The 15,750-nt window shown below is 45.5% G+C and overlaps 1 protein-coding gene across 4 annotated transcripts in view; it reads left to right on the top strand.

Annotated features, from left to right (window-relative positions):
• FCSK (fucose kinase) overlaps nt 1-15,750 on the top strand; it is a 579,999-nt gene that overhangs the window by 440,363 nt on the left and 123,886 nt on the right. For all 4 annotated transcript variants that reach the window (XM_069217519.1, XM_069217520.1, XM_069217522.1 and 1 more), the window contains one exon: nt 2,817-2,944. In XM_069217519.1, coding sequence (XP_069073620.1) covers nt 2,817-2,944 — 128 coding nt within the window. The remainder of the gene's footprint in view (nt 1-2,816; nt 2,945-15,750) is intronic.

Below are 15,750 nucleotides of genomic sequence, written 5' to 3'. Positions count from 1 at the left end.
TGCAGGTAGGATGTCACTAGAGCGTCCTTGCAACAACTCTCTGTCAAAGAGGCACACCAGTGCTGGATGGCTTCGATAAGGAGAGTATATGAATGGGGGGACAAATCGAGCAAATTACTATACTTGTTTACCATACTAAACACCACCTCCTGTTTGGTCCTGCTCCTCACTGTTGAGGGTCGAAGGGTATGTACAACTCAACAGATAATGCAGGGGTGTTCACAGATTACTATTGTTCCTTATATGCAGCCTTGAGATGCCCCTTCAGGGAAGCCTCTGACCCACTTGTTGCAGACCTCCCCTCATGCAACTGCACCCTAGTGACAGGATGCCTTTCCACTTGCTTGCTTTATTTTCTTTAGGCTCTCCAGGTTGTTTTACCCTCCTGTTACCTAAATCATGTTTTCAGTATTCTTCCACTAACTCGCTTTCTGTTAACAGACCTTTAAATCTTAATCTTATCTCGTCACATTTGCTACACATTCAAAGACTGAGGTTGAGTGCCAGACGCTGTCTTGTAAGGGCGCTTGTTTACTTTTCTTTCTGTGACTTCAACGTGAGCAGATTTATGTGACAATCTTGTTGGATATTGAGGGTAGAAAAAATGTTTTTTTCTAGCACACAACAACATTTAAACTAACTGTGTAAGTATTTCAGAATATATTAGAATTATGACTGTACAATTGAAGCACATGTTTTTGTTAATTCTGAAGTGGGTTGCAAAACAACTACTTTAATATGATCAACCCTGTGCCACTCTACTCAATTCCACTGCACTCTTCAGCACCCTACTTTACACTACTGCACTCTTTGCGATTGCACTCTACATCACTCCAGTCTAGGCCACACCAATCTACTCTATACAACTTCACTCTATGCTGCTGTACTCCATGCCATTCTGCAACACTGCACTCTATGCCACTGCATTCTATGTCAATGCATTCTGTGCCAGTGCACTTTACTCTGTAACAATCTATGCCACTGCATTCTACACCAGTCCACTCTACTCTATGCCTCTACAGTGTATGGCACTCTACAGGGCTCCACTATTCTGCATTCCACACTACAACACTCCGCACGACTCTCCCCTAAGACACTAACTTTTAGCCATACTGAATAGCAGCCACGATGGTGAACAACGTGTCTAAAACACATTGGCAAAGCCAATCGCTCTTGAATAGGCGAGGCCTATTGGCTTTGCCAATGCATGTTATTTTTTTCTGTTCAAGACCCATAGACTTTCCTTAGAGGTTACAAACAGGGAAAAAAATGATGTCAGTACATCCACCATTAATAGGGCAGATAGTCTAAGGTACTTAGATCAATAGTACATGTGTAGTCGGTCTATGGTTTCTGTGGTTAGAGCCAGTGGGGTCTTCAACGCCGGGAAACATGATATTTGCTGTACTCTCAAGGCTGGACTGGCCGGACCGTGTATTTGACGTTTTCCCAGGAGGGTGGAGGGGACGGTTTTGTCACTGGGGTCTGTTTTGCAGCAGTGTTATGATATTGGCCTCCGGTAACAAAATAGGCTGGGCAGAGGTTCTTGTGTATCCAGCAGTTTTCTTTCAAGATAAGTATCAAGGTTATTATCTCTAGTGATTAATCTTCCTGCTGGAGAGAGACTGGAGTTTTGTCCATTGGCAGTTTTGACTCATCTAAATTAACGCAGTGGTTTAATATGCCTGCCTCAAAGAACGTGTACCATGCAGATCACAGAACTTTATTTAATGTGCATAGCTCAGTGGGTTAATGCTTTTGTCACAGAGAGCCTTTTGTAACTTGCATTTTATAGCTTGCAATCGTAAAATAGCACAGTGAGCTATGAACTGCCTGCCTGCAAACTGCATTGTACAGGTTCGCAAAGTATGTTTTTTTCCCCAGTCTTTCATTATCCTAATGTTGGTAAAAGTTTGGGTAGAAATACATTCTTATCAGTAAATCCATCCCCAACTATTGTGTTCGATTTTGAATTCTGAGTTAATGCTTATCCAGACCAAACTCTTGTAAAAAAAAAAAAAAAAATGCCTAACTGTATGGATGACATGTAAATTCTAAACCTGGTATTCCCTTTTGTCTTATGTCACATTTCCTACACGTATGATTCATTGTCTTGTATGTGTGTGTGATGTAAAGTGTTCTGACATCCTACACTGGTATGAGTGGTGCTGTAATACAAATGAAATACATGTGAGAGAGGGGTAATGGAGACATGAGGGGCACCACTGGGGGTGAAGAGGGAATGATTGAATAGCCCCAACAATCATTGTTGTTTCCAGGTGGACTCTAAGGTGATCATTTATTATGCTTTAAAAGCAAATACAATTGAATATATCTTGAAAAAATGTGTTGTTGGCGCTATTTTTGCCATTTTTTACCATTTTGGGGGGGAGGAAACACGCCAACCCCACTTGTAGTGGTGAGTCTCCCTTGCTCGCTATGCACCCTATGGGGGCTGGTCTGACAAAATGTGCCTGGCTGCTTTGGGTTCCCTGTCCGGCCCTGGGTACTCTAAATAGAGTGGGTAGACTGTCTGTTTGCCAGGCAGGGTATTCTGCCACCAACTTGGCAGATTACCATATCTGCCAAACTCTCCCCCCTCCCTGCCCCTTCCAATAGGGAGTTCGCACTGCTAAGCATTAAAAATACTGTTTCCCACACTTTTTATTTTTTGAATGGTATAATGGAATCATAAAGTATGTCCTCTTGAGACAGGTCACTACTACTTTTTTCTAGCGATGCATTGATATCACTTCTTGTTCCTTCTTCAACAGTTGCCAAAATACTGATGTTTGATCTTTCTCTTACGTTTTTAGCGTATGTCGCAGATGGATGCTACGATTACATGACTCTGTCAGCCTATGACCACATTCGGAATCTGACCCGGAAAAGCACTGATGCAGAGGGCCTTGCCTTCTCGAAAGTGGCACACTCTCACGTCTCGGTATGGATGTTTCACACCTTGCCTATTGCTGTTGTCATGACTTGCCTATTTTCTTAGTATCTACTATATGGCCTCTCACTAGCTCTCTTTACTAAATGGACTGTCACTAGCTCACTTTACTAAACGGACTGTCACTTGCTCACTTTTACTAAATAGACTCCCACTAGCTCTCTTTACTAAATGGACTGTCACTAGTTCTGTTTACTAAATGGACTCTCACTAGCTCTCTTTACTAAATGGACTGTCGCTAGCTCTCTTTACTAAATAGACTCTCACTAGCTCTCTTTACTAAATGGACTGTCGCTAGCTCTCTTTACTAAATAGACTCTCACTAGCTCTCTTTACTAAATGGACTGTCGCTAGCTCACTTTACTAAATGGACTGTCACTTGCTCACTTTACTAAATAGACTTCCACTAGCTCTCTTTACTTTATGGACTCTCGCTAGCTCTCTTTACTTTATGGACTCTCGCTAGCTCTCTTTACTTAATAGAATCTCGCTAGCTCTCTTCACTAAATGGACTCTTGCTAACTCTCTTTACTAAATGGACTCTCGCTAACTCCCTTTACTTAATGGACTCCAGCTAGCCCTCTTTACTTAATGGAGTCTCGCTAGCCCTCTTTTGCCCCAGTAACCACTCATGTTTCCAAATTGTCCTACTGCAAAAAATAGGCTCCCATGTCCAAAAATGAGTGTTGGCACTTTATTTAGCTTGCCTCAACCTAGGGCTGGAGGAGCACTTTTGCCCCTTTTCCAAATTTGTAGAAAACGGTGCATCCCAACAGTAACATACAAAACAGAGGTATGGGGTACCCAAAGATGTGACATAACAGGTTCTGTTGGAGGGTTCTTGCAGTGCCTGTTTCATCTTCCCCCCAGATATGTCACAGAGAATTCCCATATATAGGCGATTATAGTAGAGCTCGCCCACCTTTGTTAGGGTTGGCAGTGTGGACAAATAAGGAGGCGAGCCTTACATGAGATATCTTCATGGATTGCCTTAACTGTGATAAAGGCTTCGAAATCCCCTGGATAGCCAGTGTGAAATCCAGCCAGTGCGCGGCCGGTTTTCAGCGTGTGTTTACAGACCCTGAGGGAGAAACAGCTACAGCAAGCATTGTTTAATCTAGCCGATACCGGAAGGTTGGTCACAGAGAGGGGGAAGGCCAGTGTGGCTGCCTATCTGAATCTTGTAGTAGACAACTCGCCTGCGGGATCTTTTACTAGACATATTGGCCATTAGAGAGAAGTCTGTTGTTTCATTACAGGGCTGGTAAGATAAAGGACTCGCTGTGTTTTCCACTGGCTTTAAAGCTAATCTTGATTCCATACCTGCCCCCGTGACAGGAAATCAGGGCAAACCATGATACACTTTAAAACATTTTTTGGTTATTATTCTATGTATTCGAAGCACTTTTTGATCCCCCTGGTAAAATAGCCTAATATCAATAACCTTCGGGCTGCCCTCAACCTTTTTGCACAGCGTATCGACGCAGAGGCATCGCCCACGTAGGTGCGTTTCTGGAGGCAGTAGCATGAGCTCGGGGAGCCATGAGGCCCGTTGAAGAGATCATTGCACTGCTCTGTACATTGTCGCCACTGCATTGGATTTTAGCTTTTGGTTTTATGATCATGCTTTATTAAGTAATGTATGCATTTTATTATGTACGTTATAATTTGATGGATACTTTTGGTATTCAAATAAAGTTATTGATTGATTGATTGAAATGAGTGTTGATGCTCACCAATAGCACAAATTAAAAACTATAAGGGGTGTACTGACAATTAGCCCCAAACCACCAGCAATGCTTATTTTCTATGTTTATTTATTCTTACTGTATATTCCACAGAATTCCAATAAAATCTTAGTTAAGATACATTTTTAAAATACTGCTCATAAGTATGCTTATGTCTGGGCATTCACCTGGTTTCAGCTGGTCCTGGAATAATAAACAGCCTTCTGAATAAAGACACAAGAGTGGCAAGTTCAGCTGCAAACGTGGGCCTTCAATAAAGGTCGACTTTCCTGAAACAGGTGATTCTGGCGATATCTGATTGGCCACAGGTACAAACTGAATGCTAAGAGGTGTAGGAAATGGTACCATGGCCATTTGGAAAGCTGGACTGCAGTCATTTGTAAGACATTTTTTTCTCACATGTACATATGTACGTCCGGCTCTAAAGCCCCTCACTCGTGCCTGAGGTCTAGTACCCACCACTGATGTCTGCTGTTTCACACTTGGGAAGAAGTCTATTGGGATGGCTCACTTAGCTTGCTGAAGGAGGAGGAGGGGGAGTGTTGTAACCATGTGATGATATTAAGTAGTGAGGCAAGCTGGATGCCACGAGAATGCTGAAGGTGGGTGCGGCAAGATGCTGGACGTACTTGTGGCTTTCATGCATTTGATGAGGGCACGCTCAACAATTGGCCATGTCTGGATTCCCTGGTGGAGAAGGTGTGGCGAAAGAGTGGCCCATCCTGGTTAGGAAGCAGGATGCCCTTCTCGAGCTGGCATCTGTGCAGTGGTCGCACATGGTCTACTTGCTGATGCAGAGGAGACTGTTGGATCTGTATTTTAAGTAACTTTTTCTGTTCTCCACTGCAGAGATGTCTGCGGACAAGGGTGGTCCTGTAGACAGGGACTTGCTGCGCACAGTAATACTGAGGGGTCCCCCTCAGCCTCAGCTTGTTTATGTTGTTGATATGTGGCTTTTTAACCATTTCTCGTTAACATTTAAAGTTCTATATAACAAAAGGTTAGAGCCAAGCTTGAAATTAAAACAAGCAGTAGCTAAGCAATAAGTCTGGCCTTGACAAGCATGTAACATTTATTTACTTATTTATTTGTCTTTTGCAAGCAACTCCAATGTGAAAGAAGCCCACAAAGGAGTCGCCCAGCAGCCCCAGCACGTATGCCTAGCATTAAAATGCACTCTGTTTTAGACACCTGTGCTCATGTGGTCAGGCAACACGCCATCACTCAAAGTGCAAAAGTGCCAATGACTGATGTGGCCTACTCTACCCCATGCTATGTGGAAGGAAGCAGCATATGAATGACACCTGAGCAGACCAGTTGGGGGGTGAGGACTTATCCAACGTCCGTTTGTGTGTACATATATAAACATTTTAAATTGTGAAAGCATGGGGCTGGTGAGGCGGTTAATATTGTCTCCTGGCCAGACCTAAAAGAACATCCCGGACAAAATGAGAGGAAACCCTTCACGCTGTGAATGGGACCTTCTTGTGGAAAGGCATTCACCTCATGTTTACATGCACTCATATATTTAAGTATATTATTAGCTGACTGTAAATGTTTGCTCTATATACTTTCTTGCACCCATGTCAAAGAACAATCAGTCAGTAGATTTGCAGAGCGCTTCTTGTCACCTGTGAGGGTATCCAGACGCTGTCAGAGTCCAGTTGATTAGCCAAATAGCCAGGTCTTCAGGGACTTTCAGAACTCTGGAAGAGATGGGGAGGTCCAGAGAAGAAAGGGTAGCTTCTGTGGGGCGAGCTGGCTCCACTCGGTTAGTCAGGTGTCTGGTGTGATAGTGGGGTCAATGTGTTGCTTGAAGAAGTTGGTGGTCTTGGATTGAGGTTTGAAGATTCTGTAGATGTTAGCGATCTTGTTGTGGAGGAATTTTGCAAAGTTGTCGCAGAGTTCCTGTGAGCAGGTACTAGTGTTTGTTGCAGCTGAGGGATTGGAGAATTCTTTGATCATGTTAAAGAGTTCTTTTCTGTTATGGGAACTGGATTCTATGCATGAAGCTAAGGCCGTTTGCTTTGATTCTCTCAACTGTCTTTGGTAGAGGTTGAGGGCTTTCATGAAAACAGTCTAGCAGGCTGTGTCCTTTGTGGTGCGCTATCTCCTTTCCAGTTGTTTACTATGTCGATTAGCTCTTCTGAGGTCTTAAGTGTACCAGCTTGCATACTTGGTGGACCTTCTTTGGGTGTTGTTGCGGTTGGGAGAGACCCTGTCAGCACAGTTGATGATCCAGTTTTTTAAGTTTCTGACATTGTGGTCTAGGTTGTTGGAGGAGATCTGAGAGATTATGGAGCACTGAGGGTGGGGGCATAAGCACCCTGGGTGACCTCTTTCTGGATAGGACCCTTATCCCCTTCGATCAACTGATGCACATGGTAGGCCTACCTTTAGGCCACTTTCTGGCCCATAGGCCACTGATGGGAGAGATGGAGAGACTGTGGGCGATAGTGGGCTCGGAACCTGACGTGCACCCGTTGGTCCAAGTCATGCACATGATGGGCGAATGCTGTCATTTGGTTACCTGGCTGGCCAAAGCACTAACTCACATTTGGCAAGATCCCCTAGACATATTTAGACAGGCCTCAGAGTGAGGCATTGGCTGTGCATTAACCTTGAAAGATTGGGCCAGAATAGTGCTGTATCCTCTGAAGGTTTCCCCCAACACCCACTTCCAGTATATCCAGCACAATATTCTGCAGAGAGAGTACCTCACCCTGGCCACGCTTCATAAAATCTACACTGAAGCTTTTTCGGCCTGCCTATGCTATAATGCAGCTGGGCTGAATCTACTCCACATGTTTTGTAGCTACCCGATGGCCTGCAACCTTTGCACGTAAGTCACAAATGCATTGTCCACTACAATAGGCTGTACTGACCTTGACTGCATGGCTGTGTGCTAGGCCTTTACAGGTGCAGACAGCCAGAGGGCCACGACCTGCTTCATTGATCTGGTATTGTTACTGGCACGCAGCTTAATAGCTATGCCTTGGAAGACTGCTGTGGTGCCAGGAGTGACATGCTGGTGGGCAACAACACTGAAATGGGGCAGAGCCTAGCCACAGCACTCCCATGCAAAGAAGTGTGGGGGCTGTGAAGGAGGCCCATAGCATCAGACTGGGAGGAACTGCTGACTGCTCTCAAGGAGCCCCAGGACAGTCCCATCCCCTCAGAGTGATCACCACAATATAGCCTGACAGACTCATTAAAGGAGAGAAACCTCCGCCCTTGTTTTATCCCATCTCCTGCTCGCCTTAAACCCCCCACCCATGACTTTCCTACTGTGTCGATGGGCCACAAAGACGTTACACTGTGAGACATTGCTGGCTAGTCTAATCCAGACTGCAGGAATACTATATATATATATATATATATATATATATATATATATATATATATATATATCTGTCAGTGTCTTCACCAAAACTGCCGTTCCTCCCATAGTGGGTGCCAGTCAAACATGAGGGTGAAGCCCACAACCACACACAAAATTTCATCACATGGAAGGGCATAGCGTTAAAAAAATTAATTAATTAAGGGTACAGATGATTTTCGGCTCTAAGCCTTTCTCAATGATAGTGACACCACAAACCAGCATACTTTTTCAAACAAAGAATTATACCATTTGATCACATAATTCATCAACAACAACAAAGGACTTTCTTTCTAAAACACATCAACAAACTCATGTTGTTGCTTAGAGGACGATGGTGGCAATTTTGTAAGTACATTTTATCCCACAATATTTTCAAGAAGCAATGATTATCAGAAAATTTATTTCAAATCCATGCATAAATAAATATTCACCCTCCAAGACCTTCAATCAAATCCATTTCATCTTATACATTTCAAGGTCCGTGAGGTAAGGAAGAGACATCAGAACCTTGCCATTCCCACATAAACAAGTGTTACTCAAACACATTTTCTCAGCACATGAAGGGGTCTATAAACTGTATTCGGTTCCTGGATTTATTCCCCCTCCCTCCCCCCCCCTTCCCCCCCATAATGAAAGAGCACAAAATTTCGGGCATACCCTAAATCTGGCTAATCTTGAATCAGTCTTTAAGGATCCTGTAAGAAGTATCTAATTTCGCCCCCAATTGGGACCTTTCAGTTTTATGGTTGTGATTCATTGGTGTTCCCACAGATGCCCTAATACAGTGATACCAAATACCGCCATGGATGGGATAATGACAGTGCACTCCCTGTCATAGTTGGAGGTTCCCACTTCTCTCTCATTAAATTATTCAATTATCTGGGAAATCACATCATATGTAAATACCCCTCGCCGACATTGGTATACCTCAACCTAGGCTTTATTACCCTCTGAATGGGCATTCTTCGTTCAAGCCTCTGCCAGGGAAACCCTTACCTTCCCCCTGCCGCCATTCTCTCCCACAACCCTTGAAATGTGACCACCTCACAATAGACTGTTAGTCTCATATTAGTCCCCCACATGAATCTCTAACTCCTTATCACTATTCGAACTCCAGGGGCTTTGGTTTACAAAGTAATGATATACCTGGACTCCAATTGACAAAGTTTTCTGATTCTGTCTCCACCCTCCTTTCGTTTTTGGGTATCTGATCTAGACAGAACTATCTCAGTTGGCTTTGATCACTCCGGTGCATTGCCTCGAAGTGTCTAGCCACCAGGTATGTGGGGTCTTTCTTAGTGATTTGATTGCTCTCATGTGCTCCAACACACTTCTCTTTGCTGGATGCACCGTGCTCCCCACATATCTCATATCCAGGGACATACCAGACAGTAAACCACATACTCGGAGCTACAGCTCAAGTATTTCATGATTCTGCCCTTAATCTGTGTGCCTGGCAACTCAAAATATTTAACCTTCTTACTTCCTGCACAAGACTTTCATTTGGTACAGAGGAAAAAGCCTGCAATCGCTCTGCCATTCCGTTCCTTTCTTACATAATGGCTACGTACTAATTGATCCTTTTGAGATATTGGTAGTCTGTAGGTAATTAGGGAATGTGGTGAAATTATTCCTCCAATTACATTATCCAATCTCATTATCCAATCTCAAAGTTTGTCAGTATTTCCTGAGGATTTTATTAGGTCGTAGGAACTAGTGGAATACTCAGTTATTAATCTTACGGAACTCTCTTCCTTTTTCTCATTCCTTCTTTCCACTAGCAAATCCTCACCTTTCATCAATGCCACCTTGTCCTTTGCATTCTGCAGGATGGTTTCAGTATATCCAGGTTTCTTAAACCTATGAAGCGTATCTGCCTCAGCCACTTGATAATACTCTGAGGTGCAGGTACGGTTCATGCGCAGTAGCTCACCATACGGGATTCTATTCTTTTAACTGTACACAATACTGTTCTTTAAACTGCGAGGCTGATGACTACTGGCGTGCAACAACGAATTGCTTGCTTTGGGCTTCCTATACACACAAGTCTGGAGATTACCTTCCCTCACAAAGACCTTCAGGTCTAAAAAGGTCACCTCTGTCTGACTTAATTCACTTGTAAAGTGAAGGTTTGCAGTGTTCCAGTGCAGGGCATTTATATAATCCTCTGCTGCTTGTTTGGTACCCTGCCACATGTTGTCTACTGCTGTTGTAAAACTGTAAGCACCAACTGATGTGTTCACTGAAACCTTTACAATAAAATCCAATAAAGTTAGGTTGGTGGAGGAGATGGGGTGGGTGGTGTTGAGGACATTGATCCAAGTGTCTTTTGAGTGTTTGCTCCAGCTATGGTGGGGGACTTTGGGCAGACTGGAGGCAGAGGTCAGTGAGCTAGTGATGTTGAAGTAGACAAGGAGGTAGCGGGTCCATGTGAGTTCTGTGGTGTGGCTGTACCTGATGTGGTCACTGGAGGTGAAGGTGGCCTGCGGTGTGTGTGGGGTTGTAGACTGCTTTGGTGAGTCCGATGTTGTTCATGTTGTCAAGAAGGTTGGTAGTATTGATGTCATTTTGTTCAGGGAGATGGAAAGGTCGCTGAGGAAAATGTACTTGTTGGGAGTCCGTGGTGAGGGGGCGATGAAGTCGGCAATGAAGTTGCAGAAGGTTGGACGTGGACCTAGAGGATGGTAGGCGAGGGTGCCCCTGATGGAGATTTTGCTGTCTGTTTTGAGTTGGACGTTGAGGTGCTTCATTGGTTGGGGGATGTTATTTGTGGTGGTGCACTGGATGGATTCCTTGTGTGTGATGGCAGTCCCGCTGCCCATCTTGTTGATATGGTTGTGGTGAGTGATCTTGTATCCTTTGGGTATTGTGCTGGTGGTGTCAGGTGTGGAAGTGAGGTTGAGCCAGATCTCAGTGAGGAAGAGGACGTCCAGTGTGAGGTTGGAGATGAGGTCCCAAATCCCTGTGGTGTGTTTGCATAGTGAGGATGTGTTGAGAATGGCAAACGCGAATTGGTGTTTTTGTTCTGGTGGTGTCTGTGGTGTGTTCAGGGTGGGGCTGGTGGGTAGGCTAGTGTGTGTGCTGTGGCAGATGATGTGGCAGTGGGTGCATAGTAAAAGGTCCTGTCATGGATCATGGTCTGGCATGGTGGCAGTGTCTAGGGTCGAGGGTGTAGAGCTTGGCAATGGTGTATCTGTAGAGTGGCAGGCATTGTGGTGCTGCGCTTGGTCCAGGCACGGATGGGCGCGGACTGCCTTGTTTTTCGAACACCAACAGGAGCTCCTGCTGCATAGTCCCGCTGTGGCCTGCATTAAGTAGGTCCTGGGGTGGGTGGGGCTTCTGTTGACAGAAAAAAAGTTGACCAGGAAAAACCAGGTAGGAAAACCTGGGCAACGGCTGTGCCATTTGGTCAAGTGGCGGTGAATGGATCAGGCTGGAACAAGCAGAAATTTAAGGCCACAGGCAAGTGGCAGGCTAGGTGCCCAGGTGCGTACTAGTGCGGTCACACAGTGGCCTGCATTAAGGAGGTCTTTGGTTGGGTGGGCCTCTACTGGCGAGAAGGACGGTGAGCATGAAAACCCAGGCAGGGGCGGTGTTGCTCGGTCAAACAACTGCAACTGGATCAGGCTACAGCAAGCAGGAACTGGAGGCAACAGGCAAGCGACAGACTAGATGCCCAGGTGTCTACTAGTGCAGTCATTTTGCGGCCTGCATTAAATAGGCCCTGGGGTGGTCAGGGCTTCGGTTGGTGGGAAGTTGGCTCTTCATATAGTGGACCAAAAAGACATACACTGTGCAAAGAGTCCAGGCAAACCCAAATGGTATCAAAGAGGCACAAATTTACATCCCAAATGCTCTTTTTTGTGGCAGTGTGGGCGAGCAGTTAGGCATATCAGAGGGTAGTGCTAAGCATGTAAAGCATACACATAGGCAGTAAGTGAGACACATACTCAATAAAGGAATCTGACACCAATTTATAAAAATAACACATACTTGTATATGCATTTAGACACTAAGATCACCAGAATCAGGTGAGTACTTTTCGAGATAGGAATTTTTAGTGTTTTCAAAAGTCAACAGTGCATTTTTCTGTATTTGCAATGTTATTCTATGAGAGAGAAAACATACAGGGCAAATCGGTACTTCACTGCAACTTACAGGGCCAATCTTCTGGACTTAAGGTGAGTACATGGCAGGGTCCTAGGCCACACTAACAGGTCACCTTGGGGGGCAGCATTGAGGCAGCTGGGTGCAGTTGTGCATGTCAGTGTCGGGTACCTCGTGTAAATCTGTGGGGATCGGTCCAGTCACAAAGATGCCGCAGGGGTGGACTGAGAGGGGGTTTAGTTCCTGTGATGCTTTACAGGAATAGGGACACCATTGATTGTGTTCTCTCCTGTCCGGGGTGTCTGTGTGCAGAGGTGGTTTGGATCATCAGGTTCATCATCACTGGTGGCAGTCGTGGTAGAGAGGGCCTACAGAAACAGGCTGCAGGCATGGACTGGTGGTCCAGTCCGATCAAACAAACAAGTGGGCTCAGGTCTCATGGGCCTGGGGAATGTAGGGGCAAGAGTAGTCCTCTTCTCCTTAGCCTGGGGCATCCGGGTGCAGAGGTGCAGTGGACCATCGGGTCTCTGTCACCGGAGGTGGTCACGGTGGAGGGGGGTCTGCAGAAAGAGGCTGCAGATGCCATCTGGATGTCCACAGTGGGCAAACTCAATGTGGACTTTGTCTCTGAAGGGCCTGGGAACCTTGTTGACACCATTGGCCCACTTCAGCTCAGACTAGGTAGCTCAGGCGCAGTGGTGAGGTCAGGCATCAGGTTTTGGTGATCCCTGTCCTCACAGTTCTTTCTTGGGTTTCCTGCAGATGCAGGGAAGCAGCTCCTCTGCTCCACAGGAGTTCTTCTTAGCGACTTGCAAAGCACTGGCAGCTCTCCTGGTTTCTTTGTGGCCACAGCGGTAGGCCAGGTCAGTTGTTCCTCAAGGGTGGGGTGCAGAAGGCAGGCTAGCAGGGTTGGCGCCAAGTCCATTGTGCTCCTCGATTCTCGTGTCTGCAGGCTTCTTCTCCACTCCTTCTTTTGTGTCCAGCAAAGATCTGTTTTCCTGGTATCAGATGGTGGCCAAAATACTCAATTTAGGGGGTGTTAAAGGGAGTGAAGGGTAATAGCCAATGGGCTACTTTCCATTGGGGTCAGGTGCCTGTGGGGCAGGGGGAGTTGGCATCTTCCTCTGAGGAAGGCCATATCTGCATACCAAAGGTGGTGGGCTTCTTTGACACCTCCTTCCTTGGAATGCAGATCTGCAGGTCATCCTTTTGGGAGGGGTGTGCAACACCCCTGCAAGAGTAGGCTTTGTTTCTGACCTTCAGAAAGCTAGGGCTGTTACCCTTGGGGATCAGAGTCGCGTCTGTTGGTGGCATGCTGGCTAGAATTAGTCCGTGAGCCCACCAGTAGTTGGTACGTTTTTACGGAGCACCTTTCATGTGCCCTCTGGGTGCATGTATTAATAAATCCATCACTGGAATCAGTGAAGGTTTATTAATATGAGATGTTGGATACCAAACAACTCTCTTTTCACTAAAGCCATCATGTAGCTGGGGAACTCGAATTGACCAGTGTCCAGCACATATATTTAAAATGGCTTCCCTGTTCAGTTACAATGTCTAAGAATTGACAGACATGGCAGGAGCATATCTGCTCTTGCAGATATGTCCACACCTGTAATATAATACGCCCTGCTTTGGGGCCGTAAGGCCTGCTGTAGGGCTGACTTACAAATATTATATGCAGTGTTTAGGGGACACGGGGCACACAGGCTGTGTGCCATGTTGTGTTTGCACTTTTGGGCGCACCTTGTCAAGCAGCCTGCAATGGCAGTCTGCATGAGGTTGGAATGCAGATTTGCAGGTCATCCTGTTGGGAGGGGTGTGCTGCAGCTCTCAGGGGCCCTCCTAAGTACTCATGCCCTAGGTATCAGGAGTATCATTTACTAGGGACTTACAGAGGTGTTAAAGGGCTTGGCCACTTGGGGATCAAGTGACCAAATGTCTTGTTTTGGGGAAGGAGCACTGGCACTGGGGACCTGGTTAGCAGAAACCTAGTGCACTTCAGTCAATGTTGCATCAAAAAACAGGCAAAATGTGTGTGGGGGTGTACTGCAACCAGAACCCAGCTTCCTACAAACAATGAGCAGGAAAGCCTAGACAGAAAAACCCAGGCTGCGGCAGTGTCTCTTAGTCAAACTGTGGCAACTGGATCAGGTAGGAACAAGTAGGAACTGGAGGACACAGGCAAGTGGCAGGCTAGGTGCCCAGGTACCTACTCAACAACAGACAAACTTGAGGTCAATGTCAAAACTGAGGAATACAAAAATGAAAATATTTCAGAAGTAGTAATTGAGATGATTAAGGTCGGAGAATGAGAGTGTTAATGCTGAAAATAAGAGGGAAACTAAAGAGATAAAGGTAAATGTGGTTACAGATAGGGATGAAGGTCAAAAGGAAACAGAGTGGGATAAAGGGAGAGAATTTGAGATGTTCAGATGGTGGGAGGATGAAGGTGAGAATGAGAGTTTATACGGAAAGGAAATGGAGGAACATAGAATAGTACGGAACCAGTGCTTAAGTTGTAAATAATTATGTGCCAGTGCCCAAAGCCCTCCTCTTAACACACAGCTGCTACAATTAAATGTCGGAACACGAAATACTGAGGCAGCATAATCCTGAAGCCATCTCAGGCCTCTTCAATCCGTGTAAGGACACTCCCTGCCCCTTCAGCTCACTCTTGCAGCTTTCTACTTTCTCCTTTTGTGACGTTTGTTTGTTTTTCCCTCCTTCCGTCTTTCCCATATGTGTCTTTTGCTCGCAGCAAATGCTTGAGACAGAAGAATAAGCCCCGGCCCTCAAAAATAAGTGCCAGTGCTCAGCACCGGAATTAACAAGCACACATTAAGCACTGTGTAACGGGACAGATAGAATTACAAGACTGATAACTGTGGAGTTTGAAGTGAGACGCAAACTGGAAAAATAAAGTGCAAAATGGGAGACTGGAAAGCAAACAAGCATTTGTAATGCAACGGGTCTCGCGTTTGCTCATGTTAGAGCTGATAGCGTTGTAAACTCCTATCCCGACTTTTCACCTATCGGCAAAAGTGCATTTATGTACGTAACCCGAAAAAGTGCAAATAACTGTGTAAAGCGCTCGACTTCTGCCAAGTGAAATCACGCTAGTAAAATTGAGAAAAAATAGTCCACAAGCCGGACAGAAAACAGCGAGCCTCGCATGTTTTCTGTACTTCGTTGATGCGCTTGAGGAGTGCTAGCCACCGGAAAAGGCATGACATATGCATGCCTTCGACTAATGAAAGCAAGCAGATTTTAATAGGCAAGCCCACGAACCAATGGAAAACACTGACGTGACGTCGACAGGGCTCCGAGCCCTTTTCTAAACCCTAAAGCGTCTCGCTGCGAGCGCATGCAACGCAGGCTCGACCCTAAAAAGTACAGGCGTGACAGTCTGTGACTTTTTTTTACAACATTGCTCTAAGCTGTGGAAAGTGGATTTTGTGCACACTGTGACAGTGTGGAAATGTGGGTGACAAAGTGTTTTTTTTATGGGTGCCATGCACAATTGCGCAACGGTGTCTGTAATTGTGAGAGATATGTCT

Source organism: Pleurodeles waltl, chromosome 12 (genome assembly GCF_031143425.1).
Source record: "Pleurodeles waltl isolate 20211129_DDA chromosome 12, aPleWal1.hap1.20221129, whole genome shotgun sequence".
Lineage (NCBI taxonomy): Eukaryota > Metazoa > Chordata > Amphibia > Caudata > Salamandridae > Pleurodeles > Pleurodeles waltl.
The sequence above is the reverse complement of the archived record's forward strand: the minus strand, read 5'-3'. Positions and strand labels throughout refer to the sequence as shown.